Genomic DNA, 20,165 nt, shown 5'->3' with positions numbered 1-20,165 from the left:
TTATCTGATCTGTTATGTCTGCCTACTAGTTTTCCTTAGTTTCTTTTGCATCTCTAATGTAATCCCTTTTCAAAGATATCACAGCACATCAGATAACATTACTTGCAGAGTTGAAAGTAAGCTGGTCTGGGTTTCCCGGCTTCCCCAGGCTGGCAATTTAAAGGGCCCAGGGCTCCCTGCAGCAGCCGGAGACCCAGGCCCTTTAAATCGCCTCCCGAGCCTCACTGCCAGAGCCCTGGGATAGAGGTGGCAGGGCTCCTGTGGTGATCTAAAGGGTCCAGGCTCCAGCTGCTGTGGGGAGCCCTGAGCCCTTTACAGAGCTGCCTGAGCCCTGCTACCACTACCCCGGGGCTCCAGCAACCAGGCTTGGGCAGCAATTTAAAGGGCCCTGAGCTCTGGGGGTGATTTAAAGGCCCCGGGGCTCCCAGCCACAGCCCTGGGGCCTTTAAATCTTTAAAGGCCCCGCCTCTTCCGGTTGAGGCCACGCCCCCACTCAGGACTCCGGCATACAGGTAAGTCCTTTAAGTTACTTTCACCCCTGATTACTTGCAACATGTGGAGCATATCTGTGGTGCACCAATCCATAACTACACATATGTTGGCTCACATAGCACAGGAGTGGCATTCAGGAATGGACAGCAAAGAGAATGCAATATTTGTTTTCCTGAATTTAGCAATGATAGTATTACATACTCCCACAACTTCACGACTTATTTCCCCATTCCCAATTACTACTAGCAAGAGAAATTGTGTTAAAAAAAGCTTGTAAGTGTGCATGTTCTGCCCTTTCAATACATGCCAAGTTCAAATTTGACCCAAAAATATAGAAGTCCTATAAAACGAGGGAGGGAAATTGTGACGACCTGAAATTCTTTCTTCATGTAATAAGGTCCACAGATTAATGGGTCTTCCACCTACTTACCATTTTGGGTGGGGGGCAGGAAGAGAACCAGATCATCAGTCACTGGCACAAAGGGGTGCATCCTTCTCCATAAACATTTCCATAGCCAAAAAATGATGATTAAGAAAGTTACACTTAATTCAAGAAAGTAACTATGGGCACCACTGTCTCCTTATGCAGAACATAATAAAAACAAAACTTCCTTCAACCTAAAGATCAATTCTGATCCAAGTTCACAACAGAAAATACTCTACCCAAGGAATGGCCAGTCTGAACTTACTTGAAAAGTCCTTTTGTTCAAATAGTAAGTACAGATAAGAAATATTCTTTCATTGTTTAAGGTTTGCGTTGGTTATAATGGTCTTTTATTAGCTGCGTGAACCCAGAGTTGAAGGCAGATATATTACAATTATGTACACATTTTTACAGTACAGCTCCTCTCAAAAGGAAGATCAGATGACATTTCGATGTCCTGGTTACAGAACTGGAGAATGAGTGAACAGACAGCTATATGGCCACCATCTTCAAGTTCCCCTTAGCCTTGGCTAATTCTGATGAAATGATGCCTTGATCCTATGACGGAATCACCAGGGCGCAACCTGGGACTGGGGTACCGCTGAGCCCTTTGTCTCACCAACCTGGGCTCCCTCTCACATTGTGATGCTATGACAAGCTGCAAACCACTCCAGGTACTGCACTTACACAGCCATCCACAGGCAGGGACACATCCAGCTGAGTTATGCGAATACTTTCACCAGCCACTCATGAACCAACAATAGAGAGGCTCCAGCCAATTCCCCACAGCTCCCCAGCCTAGGGCCTCAGGATAGTACTGTCCTGCCCTGGTCAGAAGCCTGACCAGTGTAAGTTTATTACCCAGTCCGTCCCTCCTTCAATGTCCACAGGACATGTGTCAGTTTTTGTTCCTGAGCAGATTCATCAAGCACTTCAAGCAAAACAGTTTTAGATAAAATATAAAATAGATTTATTAACTACAGAAAGATAGATTTAAAGTGATTATTAGTAATAAGCATGCAGATCGAAGTTGATTACTTAAGAAATAAAAAGTAAAGCTGAGTTAAATCCTGTCTTGTTTATAGAAATCAAGTAGTGTCTCACTCTGATAGTATAATTCACTAATACACAGCCTGGGATTCTCCTTTCTAGCCTGGAACCACCTCCCCAGTTCAGTGTTTGTCCTTCAGACGTATTTCCAAGTGTTGAGTTGTGGGGGGGGGGAGGGAGGAGGGGAGAGGAGGAGGAGGAAAGAGAGAAAACAAGGCCAAATGATGATGTCACTTCCCCTCCTTTATAGATTCCTCCAGATTACTGGAAAGATCTTTTGCTATGACGTGAGTCAAGCAGTCTCCATTGTCTAGGTGCTTTCTCTGAGAGGTCTCCATTGTATACAATTCCTGGGTTAGTCCTAGTGTGATGATTCCCCTTAATGGGCCATGATCAGTGTCTGGCTGCGCCATTTCTGTACCTGAAAGGCTGATTGTGGGGGTTTCCAACGTCACAACATATTTCAGTAACACACATATAGCAAACTTCATGACAGCACATACAATCCAACAGGATATTAAACAGATCAAGACTTAAAATGATACCTCACAAGGCATACTTTGTACAAAAATATATCAATTATATTGACAGTGGTAAATATGGGGGTGCCAGGGTGTCGCTTTGGGATACAGAGTGTCACAGATCCCTAAACCAGCGCTTGGCCACATCATGAAATAGGTCATATTGGATGTCTTCCTTGAGACCAAACACATAGTGCGTATCAGATTATCCTCTTACAGAGTCAATTCTTCTCACATCAGGCAGCTAGTTCAAGCCTGTCTAGCTTTTGGTGCAAGACTGGCCCTTGTGTCAACAGGCAGGTCACCTTGTAGAAGAAATATGGGTAGACCTACTTGCCATGTTGAATAGTTCTCCTCAACAAGTAGTGGTGGTGGAAGAGGTATGCGTGTTTTCCTTCCAATTCTTTAATCTATTAACCATTTGAGGAGTGGCTGCTGGCCAAGTTCCTGAACCCTCCTCCTGAAAAGCTAGACACTAGCTAGACATTGTGTGGTTGCCTTGGTGTTGTAGGTCTTTGTTTTTCTTTCTAGTGCCAAGCCTGACTGTGGAGGTATTCAGCTTTCCCTTATTATCTATGGTGCATACTGGTAACAGGTTCGCTCTGCCCAAGACACCAAAAGTTATGTCTTTCTGGAAAGATGAAGACATGGTTATACTCCACTTTGTCTATACAGACCATGGCAAAGATGTGGTCTGTCATTACAAGACTCTATGGAAAATGCACAGAAGGAATCTGTGCTGTGAACCCATACAGGATGGCCCTGACCCCTAGCCAGTTTATGTTGTGCCGCTTCTCTTCCTCGGATCAGGTCTCTGATCTTTGTCTTTCAGTGGGTACTCCACTCTCCTAGACTGGCATTGGTCATTATGACTGCTCAGTCTTCCTCATGTACAAGGAACCCTTTTGTAAGTCTGTCCTTCAAATCACCAGAAGATGAAAATGGTAGCCAGTTTGGGGAAGAGAGATTCATTACTAAACAAGACAGCAGAGTGTATGGAAAAGACGGAACCTCTGAAGAAGCCTCATGTGGACTCAGGCCCATCCTGGCATATCTATGCATGACATCATTCTTGAGAGAGAGACAGACTGAGGTCTCTGAAGTTCTAGACTTCTCATGTGAGTGCCCTTAATTTACCTTGCCTCTCCTATGACACTAGCACCTTATACCATAGGTGGTGTTTCAATTTTTAATTACAATCAATATTTGGCCCTTTAGATGCATCAAGACGACACAATCCTCCAGAAACCAGGTTGCATGCTGGCTATCCATTGTTGTTTTGTTTGTAAATGGGACCCTCATTCACAAGTTGTCCAGGAAGGGAGAGATAAGGGTCTTTTGCTGTCTGAGGGCTGCTACTAGGAATGTAAGAACTTTTATGAAAGCTATAGAAACTGAACAGCCAAGAAGAAAAAAGGATCTGCTTTGAAGAGAAATATGTAGAGTCCTGCGCGGAAACAAATGTGTATCTGCATTCAATCCGCAAAAATTATCTCTGGATGAGGATATCCATGGATTTGCAGGGCCCTACACTGGGAGCTGGACTGAGACTCCAAGGCACCCTCCGCCTCCAGAGCCCGGTAGGGGAGAGACATGCTGGCAGCTGTGGGGAGCTGCGGCAGACCCTTCACTTGCCGTGGGCAGGGGGCCCGAGCAGCTCACAGCCCAGTGTCCCTGCCCCGAACCCAGCGTTCCTGCCCTTTAGCCGCCCCCACTCCCAGGGCAGGTGGAGGGACCCAGACTCCCCCCACAGCTCTCAGTGCAGCTCTCCCCGACCCGGCTCTGGCCGGGGATGGGGACGGCTCAGAGCTGCCGCCTGGCTACAGTAGGAGTTGGGCGGGCAACTGTGGGGAGCCACGGTGGACCCTCCACCTGCCCTGGGTGTGGAACCCGAGCAGCTCCTGGCTCTTGTCCCTGCCCATCAGGCCCTCCACCCAGGGCAGGTGGAGGATCCATGTTGCAGTTCCTCACAGCTGCCCGCCCGCTCTTACCATCAGAGCCCCGTGCAGATACAAAATTTGTATCCACGCTGGTAATGCATAAATGGTCCACGGATATTCGCATCTGCATCCATGGCTGTGGATACCCGCAGATACCCCACAAATTTGCAGGGCTACAGAAATATGGATTTGTTAACACGGACAAGATCAAAAACTGTGCCACGGGGCCATCAATGCCTAGCAGCTCTTCCAAAAGTTGTCCAACTGCGGATTCAGAGTAACAGCCATGTTAGTCTGTATTCGCAAAAAGAAAAGGAGTACTTGTGGCACCTTAGAGACTAACCAATTTATTTGAGCATAAGCTTTCGTGAGCTACAGCTCAAATAAATTGGTTAGTCTCTAAGGTGCCACAAGTACTCCTTTTCTTCTTTTAACTGAGGATTAGGTAACATTCAAACATGCAGGCTTGTGCAGCAAAAATATAAGACTTATACGTTAGAATTTAGATGATAGAATTTCAGCTGGAAGAATTACTGGCAGAAAAGCAGCAGTCACCTTACCACTTCCTATTTTAAAGAGGCAGCATCAATTTTGTCATGTGTGATTGTTTTAAAAAACAAGTATCAAAGGGGTAGCCATGTTAGTCTGGATCTGTAAAAGCGGCAAAGAGTCCTGTGTTAGTCTATAAGGTGCCACAGGACTCTTTGCTGCTTTTAAAAATCAGTTGACTGGGTCAGATTATATACAAGTACTGCTTTTTAAAAGACTATCAGAGTTTACACAAAAGAGCATTTTAGCTACAAAAGGTAGTATTTTGGATTTAACTAAATTGATTAGAAGAAGCACTTTGAAATGAGAATTAATCTGGTTTCAAAGGACTCATTAATTCATATGGAAAGAAAGGAAAATCACTGCAGTTTATGCAACTTTTTTGTAATACTTCATTTTTTTCTTGGTGGCTCAATAGAAAAATTTAATTGCCACTCAACTGTAAACCCCAGTAGTTTTAGTCTAGCTATATCTCCTAATCCCTATTGTCTGACACGATTTAGGCTATATGTATCTAAACCCATCTCTGCCACAATCCTTTCTTCACAATGCTCTCCCTGTTCTTGTTTGTTTGTTTAGTCACCAGTCACATATTGTCTAAATCTCAAGACTGAACAATCTGGGGCAGGCACTGTTTTATTTGTACATTCCAAGTATAGCAGGGCACAATCAGGCTCCATAGGTGCGGTCGTAATAAAAAAATAAAACAGTACTATGCAACAGTATGTGGTTGACTGGGATTTGCAAAAATAGCATATTCATCTCCTAGAAAAGGACATGCCTTACTTTGCTTAATAGTTCCTTTTTCACACAATTAAGGAACAAGAGTTCAGAAAAGTCTCACCCGTCTGCCAGAAAATGGCTGAAAAACAAGAGGTTTCAAGGTGTTCACATGTTAAACCAAGGAAATTGCAGGATGGGAGTACACTATTTCTCACACTGATGCTAAGCATTGCTGGGAAAAACAAGTTACAGTCACCAAATTCCTATGTTTAAATTCCTTGGTTTATTTTATAAACTAGTTTTAAATCCCTGGATTGTACACACACGATCATGGGTTAATATTGACCACTACAGGTTCCCAATTCCCAAGATTTTTCACTGTGAAAAAAATATATACTCTATAAAATACTTGTTTTTTTTAAAAAAAACAACATCTTCCAGAGAAACTTTCAAAGGTAGAGCAAGCAATAAGAATCCACTCTAAACACACTAATGATCACTGGGATTATTACAAAAATCTTTGCAGATATTAGATCTGTTAGAAAACTATATTGTCAGTCTTACAGATATTGAAATAAGGAGTCAGTTTTGCTCATTTAAAGTATCAGCATAATCTTTAAAATGTTAAATACCAACTGCACCTATAGTCATAGAACCATAGAATATCAGGGTTGGAAGGGACCTCAGGAGGTCATCTAGTCCAACCCCCTGCTCAAAGCAAGACCAATCCCCAACTAAATCATCCCAGCCAGAGCTCTGTCAAGCCTGACCTTAAAAACCTCTAAGGAAGGAGATTCTACCACCTCCCTAGGTAACGCATTCCAGTGTTTCACCACCTTCCTAGTGAAAAAGTTTTTCCTAATATCCAACTTAAACCTCCCCCACTGCAACTTGAGACCATTACTCCTTGTCCTGTCCTCTTCCACCACTGAGAATAGTCTAGAACCATCCTCTCTGGAACCACCTCTCAGGTAGTTGAAAGCAGCTATCAAATCCCCCCCTCATTCTTCTCTTCTGCAGACTAAACAATCCCAGTTCCCTCAGCCTCTCCTCATAAGTCATGTGTTCCAGTCCCCTAATCATTTTTGTTGCCCTTCGCTGGACTCTCTCCAATTTATCCACATCCTTCTTGTAGTGCAGGGCCCAAAACGGGACACAGTACACCAGATGAGGCCTCACCAATGTCGAATAGAGGGGAACGATCACGTCCCTCGATCTGCTGGCTATGCCCCTACTTATACATCCCAAAATGCCATTGGCCTTCTTGGCAACAAGGGCACACTGTTGACTCATATCCAGCTTCTCGTCCACTGTCACCCCTAGGTCCTTTTCCGCAGAACTGCTGCCTAGCCATTCGGTTCCTAGTCTGTAGCGGTGCATTGGGTTCTTCCATCCTAAGTGCAGGACCCTGCACTTATCCTTGTTGAACCTCATCAGATTTCTTTTGGCCCAATCCTCCAATTTGTCTAGGTCCCTCTGTATCCTATCCCTGCCCTCCAGCGTATCTACCACTCCTCCTAGTTTAGTATCATCCGCAAATTTGCTGAGAGTGCAATCCACACCATCCTCCAGATCATTTATGAAGATATTGAACAAAACCGGCCCCAGGACCAACCCTTGGGGCACTCCACTTGATACCGGCTGCCAACTAGACATGGAGCCATTGATCACTACCCATTGAGCCCGACAATCTAGCCAACTTTCTACCCACCTTATAGTGCATTCATCCAGCCCATACTACTTTAACTTGCTGACAAGAATACTGTGGGAGACTATGTCAAAAGCTTTGCTAAAGTCAAGAAACAATACATCCACTGCTTTTCCTTCATCCACAGAACCAGTTATCTCATCATAGAAGGCGATTAGATTAGTCAGGCTAATTAGGATTATTCCTAGAGAAGCTGGTAACAGACCTATAAAAGAATTCTTCCATCATAATTATTCAGTATTGATGTCATAAAGTAATCTGTGGTTTCCCATCAGTACCTATTTTATTATCATCTCTATATTTAGAAAGTTACATATTCTCATGATAAAAATTAAGTACCTGGCTTTGAGTAATGTAAAATAAAAAAATATATAGTTCTTGGGACAATGAGAAAAGGACCCAAAACACATGTAAGTGGAGAACAAAAGAACACAGGAGATATTCAGCCTTTATATTAAATCTATGTATACTTTTGTCAGAAAGTTATGTTGTATTTCCATTTTAGGGCCATACCATTCAAGTTACACTAGCAATTTACATTCACAGAATCACTTTTGTGAATTACCATCTAATCAAGTAAAGTTTATCTGGGTGGAATACAGATTTTAAAACCAGATATCAAATTCACACAAAAGTTTTTAACTAGGCAGAGAGAAATCAAGTTGTCTTAATGTGCGTACTAACAGGACAGAGTAATAAACCGGAAGTATTTCAGCTACATATGTGGACAGAAAAGAAGGGAAAAATGCACAAGTTTAAAAAAATTGCAAAATGATGCAACCACATCTTTAACGTCTGGGAAGACCACCACATAATTGCATGGGACTACAGCATCTTAAAAAATTTGTTTTAATAGCATATAAAAATATTGAGTAAACAAAGAGCCAAGTCATAAAAACTACCATGAGGAGTCCCATTATGGCAGTTAAGTATCTTCAGGATTGGTCCTAATGCCACTATATGTGAAAGAAAGTTACTTCTCTATATGCAATGAGTCTACAGTGCACTGAAGTAACATTTGCACACAAAGAGAGGCATTTCAGGTCCTCAACACAGGGATGCTCTCAGTATATGCATAAGCAAAGTCATTATGCTGAGCACTCAGGTTCATGAAAATTCCATGTAAGACAGTGATTGAGTGAGCTGCTACCAAGCCCTAATTTCATTATCAGTAAATCTGCATATATAAATATCACAAATATAAGGTCTTTTCTGCTTAGCCTAAGTGACAGGTAAAGAGTTGATGTATAGACAAGATTACAGTCCTAGTTCAGCAAAGGATGCACTATTTATTCTGGTTTAAGAGCTATTATTACCTTCTAAACAAACTCTTGCACCAAGTTAAACAGACAACGATCAAGGTATTAGGGCAACTGCTAGTAGCAGGAAGGCATTAAGGCTCACTTATCAAATACAGCAATAGTACCAAGATAAAACAGAACCCTAAAGACTATTTATAAGCGTGCAAATTGGTATGTTAGTTACAGCTTGTGAAATAAATATTTTAATCTTCTCTACTCTAAATGAATAGTGCAATCCTATTATTTTTACCTGTGGGAAAATGTGCCTTTGCACAAATAAAGCAACATATGCAAGATTTTAACAGAGCAGTGTAAAGCACTTCATAAAAGAGATTAAAGGAACAGTGGAAGACAGTTAGGTCTACCTTTATAGGCTTCTCTTGACAAGCTGAAGGACAGAACTGAACCTGTTCAGCAACTGATGAAATATCAAACATTAATAATTACAGCATGTCAGAACTGAAATAACTCAGGTCTGCAATTTCATGATTCACCATGCTACCTAGTTGAAATTATTTGCCATATTATACTTTTAAGGCTGTTTCATGGACATGCTAAGGTTTTATTTAAGCTTTTCTCTTGTTATTCCAGTGAAAATACTATCATCCTTTGACAAATGCTTTCATTAACTCTTTGGAGATGACTATCAGAAAAGAATGCAAAAAAGATTGCTAAAATAGAATTAAGGATTGTTTCATCAATAATTTTTATTGATAAAAGATGCAGCACTTTGCTGTAAAGGAAATCCAGATGTCAGACTCTTTTATATACTAAAAGCAATATATGTTAAAAAGAAACAATACCACCTATAAGACATTGTTTTACATCTCCTTCCATTTCACCAAGATCACTTGACAAGAAATTAAGATGCTTTCAGGGCGGGGGGGGGGGGGGGAGGGGGGAAGAATGGGAGAGAATAGAGAGGTCAACCACCACTGGAGGGCCTTTATTTGAATTCCAAATCCGTCCCTCCCAAGTGCCCCTCAGGAACAAATCAATCAATGGTTTTATTTTGACTGTGATAAAAAAAAGTGTTTTTCAGAATGTGGTATTCTAGCATGTTCTAAGTAACACTTAGAAAAACTCTAGTGAAGCTCAGGGCTTCAACTAGACCAGCTAGTATGTGCTAAAATACAACCTGCCTTGACATTACACTAGTCTTTTAAAATATATTAGTTACCACATCCCAAAATACAAAAAAATCTTCTCATATTTTAGCCTACTCAAGGCAAATCCTATAAGTGGCCTTCAGCATAAAAACATAACATTGTGATGTTAGGATTTGTGACAGGTAATTATGACAATTCAAAATATTTTTTCAATTCTTTTAAAAATGTATATTTTAGGTTCCGTTCTCTCCCCCCACTCCCAAATACTAGATATTAATTTCTGGGTTTACAGTACAAGCACTAGAAGATTATTTTATATTCCTCTCTCTCTAGAAGTTCAGCATCCAGAAAACATGCTAGGAACCAGATATGATCCATCAAATAAGTCCATCACCCAAGAAAGGTAGCAGCCTGCAAACACCCTGTGATACATCATTTAATTCAAGAGATACCATTTAAAAATTTTACTATTTTGACTTGCTCAAATATTCCTACTTAATGGCTTTCGTTCCAGCCTTGACAAGGATTAGTATCATTAAAAGAACATGAATAGGTTAATATTCTCTAAGAATCTCACATTTTATTTATCAGAATGTAACCAACAAAAAAGTTAAAGCTATTACATTCACATTTTATTTAAAATGCTAATATCACTAGTTACAAAAACAGTGCACACATTAATAAAGGATGAAAACTGGGTAAGGTGTAATTACACAGAGACACATATGTGGTGTATTGCTTGTATCAGATGCAAGCATACTGTGGGTGTCTGAAACACACCAGGATGCAAGCTTGTTGACGTCAACCATCCTGTAACTGCAAATACATTGAAATAAGATTAAGTGTACAACTGACTATGTTATCAAGTGGTTTTATACAGTTAGACACATCAAATTCTCCTGATAAATAACTAGTATGGAAGCTCTGAGATAAACTGTTTGTAGCAATTTTGACATTGGAGATTTTGCTACATTACTTTGTTTAATGCACTAATACTTAATATCTAACACTGCCATTAATTCAGAAAGAATGCATGAGTCTCGACATGACTTAACACTTGCTGAACCCTGTACAACTGCTCAGTACTAGCACACTCAGAAACAGATTATGAATATTCTAGCAAGGGAAAGTCCTCCCTCCTCTTCTTTGCCAGAGCTAACAATGAAAATCTGCAAGCCTTACACACAGATAACTGCTCTGTCAACAAGATACCAGATAGCAAGTGAATGATTTACTCTGCGATCAGATTAGATAGTTTACTAGTCACCAGAGCACAAAAAAGCATCAGCCACGTTTATTTTGTTAGTAGCTGTGCTTATTTTGTGCGCGCTACCCAACATAATCTTACTCAATAATCAAGCATACATCGAAAACCCAGAAAAAGATCTAGGATACTTTCAAGGTAGAGCCTCTCCGTTCACAATAAAGGAAAAGTGGTGGTCAACGATATTTACCTCCGTTGATAGGCACTGGTGCCAGAAGCAGGCCTTTGACCTCCACTTTGGGGGAATCCTGCCCGTAGCGTCCACGATCGATCCTTAGTAACGTAGGGCTGACTCGGTCGGGGCTCAATACAGTCACGTTGATGAGGGCTGTGTAATATGCCTGACTGGTATTATCCGCGCTAGCCAGCAAGACACAGCAGTTAACCAGGACCCAGACGGGCAAGGAAGAGAGACGGTTCCAATACTGTGAAGTCCACTTCGCGATCATCATCTTCATCCGAAGTCGAACGAGCCCAGATGCAGGTTTAAAGAGTCTTCCCAGGCCAAGGCGCCGCCTCGAGCACAGCGCGCGTGGTTATTCCCCCACGCCCAGACAGGGGCCGCGGGCTCACCGCGCCGGCGGAGGCAGGGAAGCCCTCGGGCCCCAGGCAGTCCATCTACGGGCCAGCAGCAGTGCAGGTGGCCCCGGTGAGCTACCGACGAAGGGCCCCGCCCCGCCCTCCCGAACTTGGGCTCACAGCCTCGGGCGGCTCCTGCGCATCCCGCCGCGGCCCGGCCCCCGGGGGTCAGCGCAGGGCCGGCGCGGCTCTAGGCAGCCCCCGGCGGAGAGTCCCGCGCTGTGCCCGCGCGGCTACGGGGATGCCTACGCGGGCTGGGGGGGATGCGGCGGCGGCTCGCGGCCCCCCGCTGCGGGTCACCGGGCTGGGCGCGGAGCGGGCGCCGGCCAGCGCGAGGGGCGCCCGCCGGGGCTGCAGGTCTCCTCCCCGCGCGCTCCGGACTCCGTCGGGCGCTCTCAGCCCCTCCCCCCTCGCTTCAGGACCCCCCCCCCCCTCAGACTCGCAGCCTCCCCCGCGGGCGGGGATCCGCTCAGTGCCGCGGGGGCTGCCCCCTCCGGCCCGGCCGCTCCCGCTGACGGCTACCGCTCCATGCCCGGCTCCGCAGCTCCCTCCCCGGGCCGGGACTCCAAGAGGCGAGGCGCCGACCCGACCCGACCCGCTCCTCAGGCAAAGCCCGCGCCCGGCGCGCGAACCCTGACAACAGCCAGCTCTTACTTCCCCGACTGCTGCGCAAGCGCACTACGCCCCGCCCCCGCCCATCGCTATGAGGGGGAGGCGGGGCTCTGGAGAGTCACACCCACGTGGGGGCGTGGTTAACAGAGAGGGGGCGGTTCTGCAGGGAGTCACACCCACTGGGGGGCGAGGCTACCTAGAAAGGGGATGGCTATTACACTGAGGGGAGGTGCCTGGAGGTGAGGTGGGGCGGGGCCAGTCCAGTCAGGAAAAGGGGTGGAGATAGCAGCAGACTGCTGCACCCCATGCCAGAGGGAGTGGAGGAGCTGGGGAGAAAGGGGTGCGTCCTATGAGAATCCTCCTAGCTACTTCCTTTGAGGGGTTGCAGTGGTTCCCTCCCAGCTGGGAAGTGCTGGGAGCTGCACCTTCTGATGCCTTGGGGGTGGAGCAGGGGTGGCAAAGCTGAGCAAGACCTAAGGGAGGGAGGTGTAATGGGTCTCTTTGTCAATGGGCCTTGGAGAGAATGGGCCTGGGGAGAGAACTGCCCTTCACCCATAGAGATAGGTCTCTTCTGGTTGGGACCACACGGGGATAGTCTCTGGACAACAGGATCAGAGTCTGCTCTCTGTTACTTCAGTGACTCACCAGGGTCAGTCAGGGTTCATGGTATCATATGTATGAGCAGGATCTTGCCCCTCTGTCTCCAAGACTGCCTCCTCTGTCTTAAATGTACTGAAAGGAAAATCAGAAGGACATAACAACGTCCTCAGGTTAGACTCTCAAGACTTTGAGCTGAAGCAGCATCTGATCTTTGACAGGCTCAATTTTCTTAACAAAAGGATTTGCAAAACATAACTGCTGACATTCTTCCTCAGAAGCCCTGTCAGTGCCTCTAGGACATAAACTAGAATTCAATAGACTATTAAGAGCCCTAAATACAATGGCTGGGCCATTTTAGATACTCTGCAGTTAATATAGTGAAGAAATACTTGACTCTACAAACTCAGTTTTCTGATTCAGGGATTTAGACATAAGGACAAATGCTGTGCCTAGAGCGTCTCCATTATTCTTTTAGCTTTTTTACCTCTAAGATCCAGAGCTCTGCTGAGTACCAAGCCAATCAGTGAGCATGATTAAAAGCACACGTCTAAAATGGAAAAAATGTGTTGTATGCATGGGAGGAAGGAGGGGTGATGTGGGAAAGTAAAAAATAATTTGGCCAATTGAAACTAGAAAGAGAATTTAAGTAGGTTTTTCACTACGGTGTAACAACCTGATTTGGAATTTGGCCAGGACATTTGTCCATTCCAGCATGAGTTGGCTTTTGTTTTCTGTAGAAAAATGAAAAAATGTACAACTACCCAGATGTTACTGAGTTAAATAAATATTAATATTAGATTTCTTCATTTAAATAACATCATAGAAGTTCCAAGGATCTGGGTCTGTGCATGGCTACAGGAATAATCAAAAATAAAGCACCAAAAAAAAACAAAAACAAACCCTTCCAGGCCTCACATAGGCAAGTATTTGAAACTCCACAAAACTTATTTGTATGGGAAGGAAAACTAATTGTTTTTGTATTTGAAACTTATTTCTGGGAAGGAAAACTAGTAATCCAGTATTTAAGTCTTCATAGGACCTTTGTTGAGAATACTTTCTGAATTCCTGAGCAAATAATTGTCCTGATGTTCTTTTGCAATATGCACTCCCTGATGACTTTACCAACAGCTGTGGAAGGCCTCAAGATAAGGGTAGTGATTAACCTTAAATATTGTGGTTAAACTGCTCTACTCTATAACTGTTGTGATGCACCTGGTCACAGATGCATGTGAGCTAGCAAAGAGAAAGAACTTTCTGTATTTTCATTTACTTGTAACCAGGCAGTTAAATTCTGTCCTTGGAAATGTCCGTGTAACTTCCAACGAAGAAGTGGGAATCACATGTGTGCCTCTGAGAGCACAAATTGGCCCACGAGGCCCACTAAAGGCATGTAACTTGTGGAGTTGTAAAATCCTCTGAGATGCTGTTTATGAAAAGCTCTGTAGAAATGTCAATACAATGCAGGAAATGTCTTTGAAGCAGCAGTGGAATGTTCTGCTTTCACATCATATTTTTTTCCCTTCTCCTGCTTGGGAAATGCTGGGTGAAGAACCACAATGATTTCACTAATGGCCTCTAAGCATTTTACAAAACCTTTCATCCTGTATACAAGGGGGAGGGACTACAAGGCAAAAGTAATGACAAATGCTTATATTTCAATAATGCCTTCATGGGTAATGTTTCAGAACCCTGTCTCATCACGCTTGGAATACAGATGGTAGTTTAATTTTATGGGCCAGCAGCTCTGTGGTGTTTAAAGCAAACTCAGAGTTAGCACTTTTACTGTTGAAATACTCCTTTTCCCAGAGCAGTCCTCATAAACAGCTGGATTCATCTTGGCACTGGTGCAGGCACCAGCCCCAGGACAGAGGAGAGGCAGTTTCCTCCTCCCCTGTTCAGTGGCAGCAGGGGGTGGAGTGGCCCACAGTGCGAGTTTGGGCAGCTTGCCAGGCTGTGCTAATTTGTGTCCCTGCTTCAATGGCCCCTATGCGGCTTTGTAGGGGCACAGAATTTCTGGGGCGAATGCCCCGCCACACACTCCTGCTCCCAGTCTGCTTCCTCCAGTCCATCCCTTCCCCAGAATGCCCCCAAGCCCAAGGGCTGTTGTGAAGGCAGCATGGTGCTGATGGAACTGGCTGTGCTGGAGGCATTCCTAGGTGGTCCCTGACACCTGCTCTGTAGAGCCTTTCTGCCAGCTGGAAGGAACTACAAGGCAGGGATGAATAGGGGTAAAGCATGTAATAGCAGGTTTTTGCATTTCTATAGAGAGCCTGGTCTGGAGGTGTGTGCAGCGATGGACCTCAGGAGATGCTAATTTCTCACCCTGGGTCTTGATGTGCGATGCTGAGACATCCACTTCCCTTCTGTATTTCAGTTTCCTCAGCTGTAAAGTGGGGATAATAATAGCAACCTCACAGGGAATGTTGTGAGGATTATTTGGTTAATGTCTGATCCAGCACTTTGAAGGTATAAGTATTAGTTGTTATGACTATGCTTCCATTCTTCCAAGGGTCTCAAAGCTCTTCATAAGCATCAATTATTCCTCACAACTCTCCTGGAGATGAAATAAGAATTCTCTCTATTTTACAGCTAGGTAAACAAAGTCACTGGGACATAAGCTGCCCAGGGTCACACAGCAAGTATCAGAGCTGGGAATAGAACACAGGTGTCCTAACTCCCAGTCCCCTGCTCTAACCACACTAGACTATACTGCCTCTAAATTTCACTTGAGAATTTCTGCCTTTTCCCTCTGCCCCTTTTCTATGTGTTACTTTTATTTCCATTTAGTACTTCCCAATTCATGAATCTCCTTGTGGGTGCTACATTCCATCATCTCTTCCATGTCTGCTGCATATTGTGGGCCTCATTCTTGAGCACCTTCACCTTGCATCTTATATCGTCAGTAGCAGTCTGTGCAAAGTAGGTGTACACCATCACCAAATCAGAATGGTAGATCACTCTGCACAGGTGTGAATGACTGCACAAGGGACCACCTTTTTTCTTGTGTTTCAACCCTTTTACACCACTCCAGTGGACCTGGCCACTGGAGAATTTCCCTAGGTAGGGCAAATCTCTCGCTAGCATACAGCTGGCATAATGCCTCTCTGTCACACCCCCTGTAGCCACAAGCACTGAGGGCCTAGTTAGGAAAAATGGGGCATGACCTTATGGCTCTAGGTAGTCAAATTTAAAGTAGAGCAGTCTTAAGGCATTAATTACAAAGGGGACTGAGCAGGACCCTGGCCAACCTGAGAAAAAGGGAAAGGTAGTTTAAAGCCATATTTGTTCTCTTACACCCTGTTTTTGTGCCAAGGACAGCACAGCTGCAAGGAAGCATTAAACCCAAGAGGCAAGGCAGTTGTGAACTGTACCCCTTCTATGCCTGGAGAGGCAGCACTGGCGAGTGTACTTTCCCTCTTGCTCCCCACGAGATGCAGCTACTTGAAGAGCTGCAGGGAGTTTTGCTGAACTGGGCTGTCACAACGTCATCTTTATCTGCTGTCCAGCATCTGAGGGTTTGTCTACGCTGCAGTAAAAGACCTGCGGCATGGCCATGGCTGGTCTGGGTCAGCTGACTGAGGCTCACGGGGCTTGGTTTGTGAGACTAAAAAGTGCAGTGTAGACATTCTGGCTCAGGCTGAAAGGGGTGGGGTCTCAGAGTCTGGACTCCAGGCTGAGGTAGAAGGTCTACATTTCAATTTTTAGCCCCATAGTGCAAGCCAGAACCAATTGACCTGGACTCTCAGAATTTGTGCCTCAGATTTATTTTTATTTTTATTTTATTTTATTTTTTTGCAATGTAGATGTACTCTGAGGGCCTGTTTTTTTCCACAGATTCAGAGATTTTGCAAGCTCACCCTATTGTGGTTAAACAGAGGAGGCTGCCAGAGTTCGGCTGTCATTAAAGGATATGTATTTTCAGGAAACGTTCATACTTTTTCTTAACTACACAAATTTCCCCAGTGAAAGAGCTGCTGAAAATTTCCGTAAAAGAACATCCTTCCTCTACCCCAGTGCAAGAGGCCTACATTTCGTCCTGGTCTTTACTTTTTATGGTACAAACATTCTTTGTCAAAAGTTTCCTCCACCTCCACCCTTTTCTGTCTCTGTCTCCTGTGTACCCCTCCACAAAACTGGCTTCCAATCTGCAGTGCCTCACCTGCCCCTGAGCCGTTTCCCATCCTGTAGAGGACACTGTTAGAGCTACAGCACCACCTAGGGGAGTACTGGAGAAGAAAAAAATTCTCACCTACTTCTGAGGGCAGCTAAGTGGAGCTCAGACAACAGGTAGCAGCCCACAGCGGAAAGGAGTATGACAGGGGGTGGGATTCACAGGGAGCAAAAATGGAGCTGGAGGGGTCTTGAGACTCTTGATCATGAGGTCAGGAGAGCTCACCTATGGTAGGGTGTTTCTGACAGAGTGCTTTGGGGCTCGCTTTGACTTTTGCCAGCCAATCTCAGAGCATCACCATATTTGGAGGAGGCCATTTGTACATCCTTCTAGCTCAGCCCAAGGGCATCAGAGCCTTCCCAAAAGTGGTGCCCCCCCAAGGCCCCAACCCCAGCCAAGCCGTAAGCCAGAGCAGGGCCAGGGAGCCCACCCCCTTCCTGCCTGTGGTGGGGCCAAAAGCAGCTCCCTGCCCAGCCCCCCGGAACCCCTGCTCAGGGCAGGTGGAGGGACCCAGGCTCCTCACAGCTGCCTGTGTGGCTCTCCCCGACCCAGCTCCAGCCTGGGGAGGTGCCTCAGAGCCACAGCCTGGCTATGGTAAGAGCTGGGCGGGCAGCTGTGGGGAGCTACAGCGCAGACCCTCCACCTGCCCTGGGCGGAGGGCCCTGGGGGCAGGGACACGTGCTGGGGATTGCTCGGGCCCCCCGACCAGGGCAGGTGGAGGGTCCGTGCCATGGCTCCTCACAGCTGCCCGGGCTCTCCAGCTGGGCTCCAAGCTGGCCTGGCCGTGGCAAGGAGGAGGGGAAGGGGCGGGGTCCACCCCAGTGAAAAGTGGACAGGACAGGCCCCCCCACTTTTCGGCGCCACTGGCTCAGCAATTCTCAAACTTCATAGCACTGCAACCCCCCTCTGACAACAAAAATTACTCCATGACCCGAGGAAGGGGGACTGAAGCTTGAGCCCTCCCAAGCCCCACCACAGTATCTGGTCAGTATTTTAAGGGTCTTGCTGAGTGAAGCTCTTAGTTTTCAGGTCACTGGTTCAGATAAACATACTTATCCAAAGCGTATCCGGCTTTATCCAAGGATCTCATGAGAAAAGACTAACTTTCATCCTGGAAATGCCACAAGAACAGCTGTTTCCTGCCTGAAAGGAGGAAATGCAAAGAGACACAAATGTGAAATAATAAAACCAAAACATGTTAATTGATCTGAGTTAGATTGCAAACAAGGTTTGGATTCAACCTTGAGTTTTGTGCGAAGACCACAGTCATGCGACTTAGCAAGGACCAGCATCTCTGTAGCTGCCGAAGCTATGTAACTTCAGAAATGACAGAAAGCAGGTGAAAGTTATTACTTTATTTTATTTCACATTTAGATATTACAACAAAACTCTTAATGACAAAGTTTAACAAGTACTATAGGAGGAGAGGGGGAAAAAAAGCAGTGTTCTAACTCGTTTAATATATAACTGAACTGTCAGAGACAGGACTCAAATAAAGTGATTTTAAAAAACCCACAAACACTCCTGTGTAACACAGAAAGTGAGAGAGAGAGACACACACACACAACATCCACTTACACTCGCACACAAACACACTTATCCATTCACACGCAACCCCTATTATCCTACTTGCATCAAAGGCCACTTCGCCGAAACGTTCAATGCTGCTGTGGTAACAACTGGTACCAGCTTAACATATTGGCATATAAAGGAAGCATTACTTGATTCACATGTATGCCAATGGTTTTGATTGGGGGTGTGCATATGTATGAGCAAGTAGAGAATCCATGCCCATGCTCTGTGTCAAACACTTTATTTTCATGTGAGAGGAATGATCTGTAATAACTAATGAGTGGTAAAAAAAAAATGAAACTAGCAGGATACTGGTCATTTTTTATGGCATAACAACAAATCTCTTAGTCTCAAAAATTAGGTTCAGTTAAAAAAAAAAGAGTGAGGGTGTTGCTAAACCTAATAGGTACAGAAATTAAACCAGGGGTTTTAAAAATTGAAATTGTTTACTGCAATTGTGGAAGCCCAAACATTGCAGCATGGGGCTAGTGCATCAGAACCGAAAATGAAACAGCCATTTCGTTGCTCAACCTAAGTTGCAGAATGTAAAAAATGGCAGATATGATGAAAACATTGATTTTTAAAACTGTCAATTTTAATAATCATGGATGGTGGCAATAACATAGGAAAGAATGTCAACTTTTTACACTATCATTTTAATCTTGATAGTGTGCTTTTAAATGACTGAAAATACAAGTGTCTATACAACTGTGCATGGTCACACGTTACATTGATACTACATCAGAGGGAGTGTCTGCAGAGTAGACAGGTTTACTCATATTATGTGTATGTTATGTATGTATTACTGTTGTTGCAAATATAATAGGATTTGATTCCCACACCCCTCCTGTCTCTCCACCCTAAAGAGGGTACAAAGTATAGGAAGCAAAGCAAACCTCTGCTGAAATTGTATGACTGCAACATTCAAAATAAAAGGTCATTCCAGCTCCTTGCCCTTGACCTGCAGATGGACTCACCCGGGCTGCCTTTAAACAATGGATTTCAGTGCAATAACTTTTCCATAGACTGATGCTTGTGTACATGTACATGGAATGCCCATCCACTCTGTATTCTGAATACAGAAGCACAGAAAGAGTGTCGCTCATAGCCTGGTTATCATCACAAGCAGTTTCAAAGAGCCCTGGACACACTGCTCTGGAAACCTGTGCTAGGACCCTGTTAAATGTGGGGTTTGCTAGTACATTTTCATCGGATGGAGAAGGCCTTTTTGCCCCTTTATACAGTGGCGTTTTATTTGTTGTTTTATCGGTAAATATTTTTCGGCCTTTTTTTGCAGCTGAAGTGTATTTCCAGGTGAAGTCTTTCCTGTGGCACATTGAAGGCTGGCAGGTGTGATGAGTATAGTCAGGACAAAAAAGGCTGGATCTAAAGGATGCATCAAGAGAGTGGGCTAAATTCAGCCTGGGTTTATGCCACAGTGAACCAGGCACAGAATCAACCTCCCCAGTGCCAAGGGCCTGCTGCAGCTGAAAAAGTGGGTGATAGTACAGGACATGGCCTAGGCACCTAGAGGATGCACTGATTCAGTG

The 20,165-nt window shown here is 44.7% G+C and overlaps 1 protein-coding gene across 3 annotated transcripts in view; it reads right to left on the bottom strand.

Moving 5' to 3' along the window:
* Positions 1 to 12,004, bottom strand: part of RNF130 (ring finger protein 130) — a 90,422-nt gene extending 78,418 nt beyond the window's left edge. Inside the window, exon 1 of one of the 3 annotated variants that reach the window (XM_077824572.1) lies at positions 11,272 to 12,004. In XM_077824572.1, the coding sequence (XP_077680698.1) occupies positions 11,272 to 11,539 (268 nt within the window). In that variant the 5' untranslated portion in view covers positions 11,540 to 12,004. The remainder of the gene's footprint in view (positions 1 to 11,271) is intronic. The other 2 variants (XM_077824571.1, XM_077824570.1) reach the window with 2 other exon arrangements.
* Positions 12,005 to 20,165: the final 8,161 nt, after the last annotated feature.

The sequence above is a fragment of the Eretmochelys imbricata genome, chromosome 8 (assembly GCF_965152235.1).
Source record: "Eretmochelys imbricata isolate rEreImb1 chromosome 8, rEreImb1.hap1, whole genome shotgun sequence".
Classification (NCBI taxonomy): Eukaryota; Metazoa; Chordata; order Testudines; family Cheloniidae; genus Eretmochelys; species Eretmochelys imbricata.
The sequence above is the reverse complement of the archived record's forward strand: the minus strand, read 5'-3'. Positions and strand labels throughout refer to the sequence as shown.